The sequence below is a fragment of the Mirounga leonina genome, unplaced genomic scaffold, assembly GCF_011800145.1.
Source record: "Mirounga leonina isolate KUSES-001 unplaced genomic scaffold, KU_Mleo_1.0 Mir_171, whole genome shotgun sequence".
Classification (NCBI taxonomy): Eukaryota; Metazoa; Chordata; class Mammalia; order Carnivora; family Phocidae; genus Mirounga; species Mirounga leonina.
The window spans coordinates 14,549,440-14,560,140 of record NW_023270436.1 but is presented as its reverse complement, the minus strand read 5'-3'; the positions used below and the strand labels follow the sequence as shown (position 1 = coordinate 14,560,140).

General features: G+C 41.4%; 1 protein-coding gene across 3 annotated transcripts in view; it reads right to left on the bottom strand.

The window, feature by feature from the left end:
- SUDS3 (SDS3 homolog, SIN3A corepressor complex component) overlaps nucleotides 1-10,701 on the bottom strand; it is a 205,729-nt gene that overhangs the window by 124,002 nt on the left and 71,026 nt on the right. The window contains exons 13-14 of one of the 3 annotated variants that reach the window (XM_035017103.1): nucleotides 7,979-8,046; nucleotides 4,189-4,328 (exon numbers count right to left, since the gene is read on the bottom strand). In XM_035017103.1, the coding sequence (XP_034872994.1) occupies nucleotides 8,001-8,046 (46 nt within the window). In that variant the 3' untranslated portion in view covers nucleotides 4,189-4,328; nucleotides 7,979-8,000. Of the gene's footprint in view, nucleotides 1-3,725; nucleotides 4,329-7,978; nucleotides 8,047-10,701 lie in introns of those variants that run through there. The other 2 variants (XM_035017104.1, XM_035017105.1) reach the window with 2 other exon arrangements.

Here is a 10,701-nt window from a genome sequence, read left to right as displayed (position 1 = left end):
TAATAAGGAGAGTAATAAGGAGAGTAATAAGGAGAGTAATAAGGAGAGTAATTGAAAAAAAAAAAAAAATCACTTTGGCTGCTGTGTAGAGAACGGGTCGGAGGAGGACAAGAGTGAAAGCAAAGAGATCTGTTAGGAGGGGCTTTAGAAGTCCAGGAAGATGATGGTGGCTTGAACTGGGACAAGGTTTACCCAATGTCAACTACCAAACATCAATGGCAACATGGCAATCGCCAAAGGTGCCAAAATCCCCATATACTATCTCTTTTTGCCATGTTATTTTCACATAAATGAATTCTGTCCATAAATAAATTCTGCCTAACCCTTAAGCAATAATATTCATGAAATGATACGGTTCATTCGCAAGATACATAGATATATAATGTAATACATATCATATATTAATATATTACATATCATATGTTATATGTATTTCTAAGCCACATTAAAATAAGTATATAACTATTAATTTTTTAAGTGTTTATATACAAGTCCCTGAAGCTCAACCTGAATACTACCAGTAGGAGACAATAAACCATCCCAAAGATTGTGGGACGTACAGGGGACAGAAAGTATTTCTTTTTGTTATGCAGAGAGAAAGTGCTACTTGGCATCAAGTAAGGTACTTTAAAAAGGTTAGTAGGGAAATTCTTACCTGTAGATGGACCTTACTCGAAGGGAGAACCCAATTTAAAAAAAAATAAAAATAAAAACTCAGCTGAACAGAGAAATGAGAGGGTGGTTATTTGAATGACATTCTTCCCTTTTACAAAATGGTTCACCACGCAGACCCTTTAAACTGAGAGCTCCCCCACTGAATAAGTGCCTAGTACCATCATTAACTACTTGACAGAGAACCTGGGGGCAGCTAGGGGAGGAAGGAGGAAGTGGAGAGGAATTTTAAAGCCAAGCCCCGGCCCATTTAAGACCAATTTGAAACGAAGATTTCAGAAAGTCTGAAAGTATAATTTAAGTGAATGCGCTAAGTAGGCTTCTGTGAATAACTCTTCCACTTAGACAATGTTCCTCAAGAACACCCTACTCTGCAGCCATTAAAAAGTGTGTTTTAGGAGAATATTTAATGACATTGGAAACATCTCAAAAGCAGGTGGCAAATCAGCATGTACAGCATGATTCCAATTTCAGATTTAAAAAAGAAATTCTATACATGGGTGAAAAAAAAAGACTAGGAGTCTACATTAAAATGTTAACAGTGGTTATATTTAGATGGTGGGTTAGATGGATGATACATATTTTCTTCTTTGTTCTTGCCTGTATTTACCCAAGTTTCTGATAATTTTGTAAGCAGGGAAGCTCCACTGAGGGTCTACTGTAAATCGTACCAATTACTTATTGACCGAAAACATAAAATAGGAAATCTCTTTCTAGAAGGGCCAAATCTCTTATCTCATATATGATGATAAAATGATAGCTAACATTTGTAACCACTTATTATGTGTCAGGCGCTGTGCTCAGCACCTTATATAATCATGTCTTTGACAATGACTCTTCACAACCACCTATGAGATGGGTATTTTTATGCACGCCCCCTACCCCAATTTTCCAAATGAAGAAACTGGGGCTCAGAGCAATGACATAATCTGTTCAAGGTCACTAACTGGCAGGTGGCAGAGAATCCAGGTCTCCTGATTTCTAATTCAGGGCTCTTTCTCCTCCATAGCATTTGGTTTCTACAGATGCCCTAGTTTATGGGCTGAAAATATCTCATAATTACCCCATAAATAAGCCATCAAACTTATTTATTCCTTGCATTTAACTTATTATTTAGCATTTAAAGGACACATTACATTGAGCAAGAACCATCAATCTTTCACATAATGTTCTGGTTAATAACTTGGTAATTATAATCCACAGTCACAAACCTGAACACGCTTGTCGTTTCCATGGTGCCAGATTCCTTTTTAAAGAAGAGAACTCGTCAATTATCTCTGACCTGCTCGCTCTATGAATTTATACCCTTCCAAAGCACCAGTACTTACCCTGGTGGTCAGAGTGTTTAAGAGTAAATACAGAGCTCCTAAACCTAAGGATTTGAAAGCCGTGTATCTATAATCCCCTTTAACATGGTATCAAGGTATCATTTAGCCATTCTTTGATGCTAACAGAACTCCTACTTATAAAGCATTCCTGAACTAACTGCTTTGCTTACAGGAGGAATATCAGAATGCACTGCTTACCAATCTTATCAGAGCCAACACCTCCTTGTATCAGTCAGTTTCTGCTGTGTAATGTGCAACTTCAAAATCTCAATGGGTTACAAGGAAAGAAATACTTATTATTTAACTTATGAGTCTGTGGTCAGCTGTGGTTCTGCTGAGCTCATCTGGGATTCCATGAGCCTGGCTCCAGGTTTCAGGTTGGGTTCAGATCTGTTCTAAGGGTCTCCCCATTCTCTACAGAGCAGTGGCCATCTGAAGCATGATTTTCTCATAGCAAAAGGCAGAACAAAAGAACTAGTGAAAACACAGGATGTCTTTGAGGACCAGACTCAAGACTGGCACATTTGCATATCTGTCCACATTTCATTGGCCAAAGCAAGTCTCATGGCTAAGCCCTAAACTAATGAGGCACAGAAATATTCTCCATCCACTCTAGTGGGAGGTACTGCAAAGTCACATGGCAAAAGGTACTGATGTGTAATGCCATTTAGAAAGAGAATGAAGAATTGGGAGCAATGATCCATTCTACCCACCCTTTTGTAACAAATATATTGTAATGTGCCCTTTACTATCCTGAAATGAAATTTAGAGATAATACAACCTATATATGTATAATTTTCAAAAATCAATTTCATATGTGAATTCTAGAAGACACAGTAAGGTAGTCTGATGTTGGCACATAAACCAAGAACCACTGTATGCGTAATAGCTACAAATGCAAGCTGAGTCAGAGGTGTGGTGTGGGCCCCTCAAATAACTTGAACAGCATTACCATTGTTGATATGATTTTTCTGAAATGGTATATAACTATGAATAAAGTTTTCAGCAAAATAAACTACAACCATCCCTTGGTGTACACTGGAAATTGCATTCCTAGAAAAATCAGAGTATGCTAAAACTATGGAAAATAGGGGTGCCTGGCTGGCTCAGTCAGTGGAGCATGTGACTCTTCATCTCAGGGTCGTGAGTTTGAGCCCTATGTGTGACACAGAGTTTACCTAAAATTTTAAAAAATGCAAAATATACTCTATGTTTATATGTAAAACAGGCTCAGATGAGAATATACGAGTTCTTCACCTACATGAAGGTCTGGCAGGACAAAGGACAGGTCCTCCACATTGGTGAACGTCTAGCTCACCTGCTCGCCTAAAGGAAATCATGCCCTCATGATTTTGTAACTCCCCATCAGTGTAACTACTAAAATTGTGCCCACAAACTTCTGGAGAGAGTCCTAGGGGGAAGTATTGCTCCTGTGAGAGCCACTGGTAGTGTGTTAGAGTGAAATCTTTGATGTTCTACAGCCTGACTGAATCCAACCTCTGCTTCCTACTTATTACCTGTGTGACTTTGGACAAGTTACTGAACTGCTCTGGGCCAGCTCTATTCATAATGTTGCTTTGAGGATTAAATGAGAACGTGCAAATGGCAAAGCACTGAGCACAGTGCTTACACATACTAAGTGCTCAATGAAAGCCAGAGCCTAATGTTACACTATTCATTTAACTTATTCCTATTGCACAGATGAAGAGTTTGAGGCTTAAATGAGATGCCTTTTTTCTTCCTCTCCCTGCTGTCTTCTTTTCTGAAGATGGGCACTAACTGATGCTCTGCTGAGGGTCGGTTTCAGAAGAAAGGAAGACTGGAAAGACTATGGGATTGACAGGTAAGTCCATGAGTGGAGGGGATCTGGTTTCACATTCTAAGCTGAAATATGTAGCAGCTTTACTCTGAAGAAAGCACTGTTTTTTGTGTCCCCACTGGCATCACCATTTGGCATGCTCAAGGGTGGTGGCAGTGCAGATCCACCCAACAGTGGTCCAGAGGAGGATATGGCCTTCAGTGGTGATGCCGGCAGAGGTTTTAGAGAGGCAATATGGAAGACAGACTCTGGATCTAGAGGTCAGAGCTCTGTCACTTACCATTCATGCATTCATGTGACTTTGGGTAAACTCCACCCCTCCTGTGCCTCAGTTTCATCATCTATAAAAGGAGGAATAGTAGTACATACCTTACAGGGTTGTTGTGGAGACCAAACAAGTACGGAAAGTATTTAGAACCGTGTTGGCATATAAGAAGCTCTACGTAATTGTGCACCACTGCACAACTGATGTCCACCCATAGGTTCAGTGCAGCCATATAGAGCCTGATCTGGTGGGTGATAAAAAGTGGCAAAAAGAACAAATGAATGGATGAACAATGCTTGGAAAGAACTATCAACTTCAGAAACATGTCATTTCCAGCTTCCAGTTGGGGCATCTGGAAAGCTGCAGTGGAGTATTTGTGCTTATCAGCATGTGCTCAACCGCCATACTGCATGGTCTTTCAAAACCACCAAATAAAACAAAACAAAACTGAGGTGTGTCAAGGTGTGCTCACAGCAGTTAACACTGCAACTGAACTAAAACCATCAGCATCAATCTTATACACACTTGCTCTAACGAGTAAGGCATTTTTTATCCATTCTTGCCAACATTTACAGAGCAGAATGAAAGAGGAGGCACTGATGAGAAAAAGAATGGAACAGCAGGAGAAAGGAAAGCAGATGGAAGCAGAGTACATACAGTGCCTAGTACAGTGCCTGATGCACAGCAGGCCCTCAATCGTTATTTGTTGAATGGGTGGATGGATGGATGAGTAGATGGATGGATAGATGGATGGGTGGGTAGGTGGATGGATGGATAGATGGAAGGATGGATGAATGGATAGATGTGTGGATAGCTGGGTGGATGAATGGATGAGTAAATGTCTAATTTTTTCTGCCCCAACTTCAAACTTCAAATCAAGACAGAAGATTTCCAGAAATAAAGTGATCATCTCTGTTCATTTTTTAAAGCCAACCTCTTCCCTAGGAGGAGATATGAAAATACCATGTTATCCCATGTTAGGCAAATCATAAATATCTCACATTCTGGTGAAAGCTCTGCCACTTACTAGCTATGTGACCTGGAATAATTCATTTTGATTCTCTGAGCCTTATTTTTCTCAGAGGTAGTCTCTAAGAATCCACACAGAGTAGACATCATATAATATCATGAATGATTTATGTGCATAAGTGTATACTCATATTTATAGTTTATACCCAGTGCCCAATTTGTTAGCTTTATTCATTCCAAACCTCTTATCACTATTATTACACAGCATGTTAACGTATATTGGTAACTCTTTACTTCCACATAATACTTAAGAGTTTGTAAAAACACTATAATACCATGGCTACATTCATTTAACACTACATACTTTCTCATAGGTCCTCACAACTCAGTGAGTAAATATTCCTAATCCTGTATCAGTCATATATTCTCCCAATAATGCTGCATAACAAACAACCACATAACCTCCAGGGCATATAGTAATAAACATTTATATGGGGTTCAGCTAACCTGGGCTGGGCTCATCTGATTTTGCTGCCTTGCTCACATGTCTGTGGTTAATTGCCCATTATCTAAGTGCTCTGCTGATCTTGGCTGGACTCAGTCTCATGTCTGGGATTTGGCTGGCTGTTGGCTCATCTAAGATGGCCTCAGCTGAAATTCGTGGGATGACTTGGCTCCACAACACAGAAGGCTAACCTGGGAATTTTCCCATGGCGATCAGAGAAAAACTAGAACAAAAGTAGAAATGCATCTTTTTTCAGACCTCTGCTTGTATTACATCTGCTAACATCTCACTGGCCAAACTAAGGCATATGGCTAGCACAGATTCAAAGGACAAGTAAATGGACTCTACCTCTTTTATGAGAGGAACTGGTAAGGCTGTGGGTACAGGAGGGATATTATGAGTTTAACTGTCTCCCCAAGATTCATATGTTGAAGTCCTAACCCCCAGTATCCCAGAATGTGACACTATCTGGAGATAGGGTCTTTATAGAGGTAATAAAGTTAAAACAAGGTCATTAGAGTGGGTCCTAATCCAGTCTGACTAGTGTCCTTATAAGAAGGGGAAATCTGGACACAGAAACCCAGAGGGAAGACAATGTGAAGACACAGGGTAAAAAATGGCCATCTACAAGCCAAGGAGAGAAGCATGAAATGGATTTCCCCCCTCAGCCTCCCCCTGCCAATCAGTCCTCAGAAAGAACCAACACTACTGACACCTTGATCTTGGACTTCTAGCCTCCAGAACTGTAAGACAATAAATTTCTGCTGTTTAAGGTGCCCAATGTATGGCACTTTGTTAAGGCAGCCCTAGGAACCTAACAGAAGGAGTAAAGAATTAAGGCATTAATGAAATCAGTCCTTAATATCCTATTTTACAGGAGAGGAAACAGAGGCTCTCAGAGTTCAATTAATGTATCACCCAAGGGACATCAGAGTCATGAGTAGAACCCAGGTCTTCCTTATCAGATTTCCTTATGCCTCTAAGACATTTCTGTTCACAATCTTCTGTCTTTTCCTAGGTGGCTTCCAACAGGGAGGTACTGGCATGTGCAGGACACTGTTCATGCCCAACTAGGCAATTCTGTGCATGCTGCTTCAAAGCTTCTGTTTTACAATCCTTAATGATCTAGTAATTGTGTTTATGGCTTTCCAATGAAGTGTGCAGAGCTCTGATAGTCATCCCTGGTTTCTTGAGGGCCTTTATTTGATCTGAGACTGTGCAGAGCTTCTGATAGATTAAAAAAAGGTGTGTGAGGCAAAGAGGAGAAAATTCAGGTCAAATATTTGACAGAATGGTTTTCAGCTAACCACTGCACGCACTTGAGCCATCAACTACATTTGCATCAAACATACTCAATTATTTGGGATAACTGAAGCCACTGGAATGATTTCTCGCACAGAATGAAATGAATGGAAAAGAATTAGGCCATTAACCCATGTATTAGTCAGGGTTCTCCAGACAGACAGAACCAACAGGAGATACAGATCTCTTCTACATGAAGAGATTTGTTATAAGGTATTGGTTCATGTAATTATCAAGGCTGAGAAGTCCCACAACCTGGCTTCTGTAACATGGAGACCCAGGAAAGTCAGCCACGTAGTTCAAGATCCCAGAGCCAAAGAGTTAATGGTGTTGACTCCAGCCTAGGTCTGAAGGCCTGAAACCAGGAGTGCCAAGGGCAGAAGCAGCTCAAACAGTGGAACAGAGTTCATTCAAAGTTCTTCCACCTTTTTGCTCTATTTAGGTCCTCAACAAATTAGGGCTATCTGCTTTACTGAGTTCACCAATTCAAATGCTAATGTCTTCCGGAAACACCCTCAGGGACATAACCAGAAATGATATTTAATCAGCTATCTGGGCATTCTGTGGCCCAGTCAGGTTGACACATAAAATTAACCATCACAACTCATTACACAAAAATTTATCAAGCACCTACTATTTGCCAAGCACTGTTTACCGGCCCTGGGATACAGAGATGAGTGAGGTACAATCCACACACAAAAGCAGCTCAGTCTCATATCCATTCAATATCCACTCATCGAATACTAGCGTTGAGCACCTACCAAGTGTTGTCACTCTCTGAGCCACTGAGAGAAAAAAGACATAATCTCTACTCTTGGTCGTGTTTATAGGTGAGCTGGTGACACCATTACTGAATAATTTGTGGCAAAATTACTCAATGACACTTGTGAGGAGTGCTGCGAAGGAGCAGCACAGCACGTGTTGCTGAGGACAGTGTAACAGGAAGACCTGATCTATTTATTTTCAGGGGCCGTGGATCAGGAAAGACAGGTCTATGCTGAGATCTGAAGGATCAGCAGGGATTAGCCAGGCAAAGAGAGTGGAAACTTCCTCCTGAGGGGGCGGGGGGGGGGGGGGAACCGCCACCCTGACCATCCACGAGCTGGCCTGATACTTACTATCCGCGTGGCCTTAGTCTTGCTAAGAGCTGATCTGCTGGCACTCACGGCTAGGGCTTGGGGTTCTCCTTTAAAAAGAAACAGCCACACAGAACACCAACATCAGACAAAGCCCCTTTGAGACCACAATGGAGCAAGACAATGTGACTGAGACCAAACAGGAACACCGTCCAAACGACCAAAATCACCAAAATTCTCCCATCCTATCCAACATGAGGGGCTGCTGATTCTTTACCGATTCATCAAGTTGCCTGGAGTGTTACTCTGGTCTTTTCTCCTTCCAGATTTACTAACATGCCCAATCACAGAATCACTCCCACTTCCTGCCAGTACCCAACCCAGAGCAAAGCCCCAATTCCTTAAAACCTCCCCCAAATCGTCCAACCTAGGTCCACATCCTATACTAAGTTCCTCCTAACACCCTCCTACCAAGACGCCCCACAGCTCCCATTGCACATTTCCCCCCAGCGCTGCAATGAAGAATCCCAACCAACTTCTTCAACTCCGAGTATGCTTCTAGTGGTCTTTAGTGAAAGGGTACTGACATTTGGTGAACACTTTTTAAGAGATCCGAGGGATCCAAACCATTCTCTTCCAAAAGCATTTCTAAATTTAAATAAAGAGGCAAGAAAGATCATCATTTGGATGTTTAATTGACATTTATCATAGCTAATGTATTAGTTTTATGGTAAATTTAAGATGGAATTATGTTTTCTTATGCTGTATATATACTTTCACAGTACATTGAGAACCTTTTATAATTAGTGAGTCTAGTATATACTTAGATTTGAAGCATAGTTTATTATCTTACATCATTAGCAGGGCTTAGAATTCTCATAGCTCTGCCTCTGGCGTATCTCAGGTTGTCACTTTGGTTCAGAGTCTTAACCTGGGTTTCTAATGATTTGGGGGCATCCACAGACATCCTTGGCCTTTGGAACCCTGACCTTAACTTGACCAAACCAGAACTGATTAACCTCTCCTAAAAACCTGGCTATCTGGCAATTTAGAAGAATTTATCAAAATTTTAAATGTGCTCAACCTCTGACCCAGCAATTCTGTGAAAATTTATTACACAAACCCACTGGCACAAAAATTCAAAGAGAGACAAAGACATCCATTGCTTTGTTGGTAATAACAAACATACAAACAAACAGAAAACTGGAAACAACCCAAATTTCCATCAATAGTCAGTTAGCTAAATAAATCTTAATATACCTAGATAGTAGAATATTATATAGCCGTTAATAATAATGTTATAAACGTATATGAATTGGTTTGGAAAGAAGCACATAATATATTGTGGGGAAAAAATGCAGAATATAATCCAGGATTAATACACACACATTCACACACACAAGCATTTATAAAAACATATTTTTAGACCATAAATTAAAGTGGATTATATCTAGGGGTTAAGATTAGAGAATTTTACCCATCTACCATGTTCAAAGTCATGTTGTACTGCTTTTACTTTTTTTTTTTTAGTATTTTATTTTTAAGTAATCTCTATGTCCAATGTGGGGCTCAAACTGACAACCCCAAGATCAAGAATCGCATACCCTACCAACTGAGCCAGCCAGGCGCCCAGTATTGCTTTTACTTTTAAGAAATGTATTTTTGGGATCCCATTTGCTATATTCCTTTTCCATATTCACCAACCACCAAAGCCCCATCCAGGATCTGTCATTTTTACCTCCTCTCTTTCTCGGCCCTAAGTCCAGCGAAATGCTTTCTACCTCTGAACCATTTCTCAAATCCTCACCATGCCCTGCCCTCTGGCCAAGGTCAGTCGCACGTGGTAGGTCTCCCTGACTCCACTTCCTCATTGCCCCAATGTATGCTCTGCACTGCCACAGGGACCCTTTCTAACCTACCTAACCATAATCTTCATTCCTTTGCCCCAAACCTTTGGCTCTCCTGGACTAACAGAATAAGCCTCGAACTTTCACCATGGACTTCAATTCACTTTAGATCCACTTTGTCATTTCAGGCTTAAATCAAGCATCTAAGGGCGGGGGAGGGGGGGGTGCTGGGAATAAAAATCACATCCTGTTAAGAACCACCGGGCTACCCTCGCATGACCCAGAAAGTTGCTGGCCCGCAGTACTCTCACTTCTTGACTTCTACTTCTTAAATTGCTCTGCAAATCAGCTTCCTCTGTAAGTTTCACCGTCCTGCTTCCCCATAACTTAAGTCTATCTGGGTGTTGGCTTGCCATGACTCCAGCCCCGGCTCGCATCCACCCCCACACCCTTGAAGAGCCCCAGCGCCCAACCATGGCTGAGTTCTAGTTCTCTTTATGCAAATTCTCAGCAAACAAAGACTCCGATTGGCTGAACTACAGTCAAGTGACCACCTCCAGCCCAATCAGCTGTGACCAGGAGAGAAGCGGCACCTGGGAGAACCAGCGCGGGGATCACAGCTTCCACACTTTTGGAGGCGCCCCGGGATGTCTCCAAAGAAGTAGGTGTGGTCAGGTCAGGTGTGGCCTGTCCCTGTAGCATCTGTCTTCTCCCTTTTCTTCAGACGGTCCTCAAACTTGTCTCCCACTGCCAGGGAGCCTGCCAGCACTCATTTCCACCAAGTTTTTGCCTCCGGTCAGTCAGAAGCATTTTAGCACTGCTTTCAAAGGATGCACAGGCTTCAGATATGGGTCCCAGGCAGTGTCCAGACATTTATTTTGCATCTTCAGAGACTTTTCTTAACTCCCTTTGGATTCC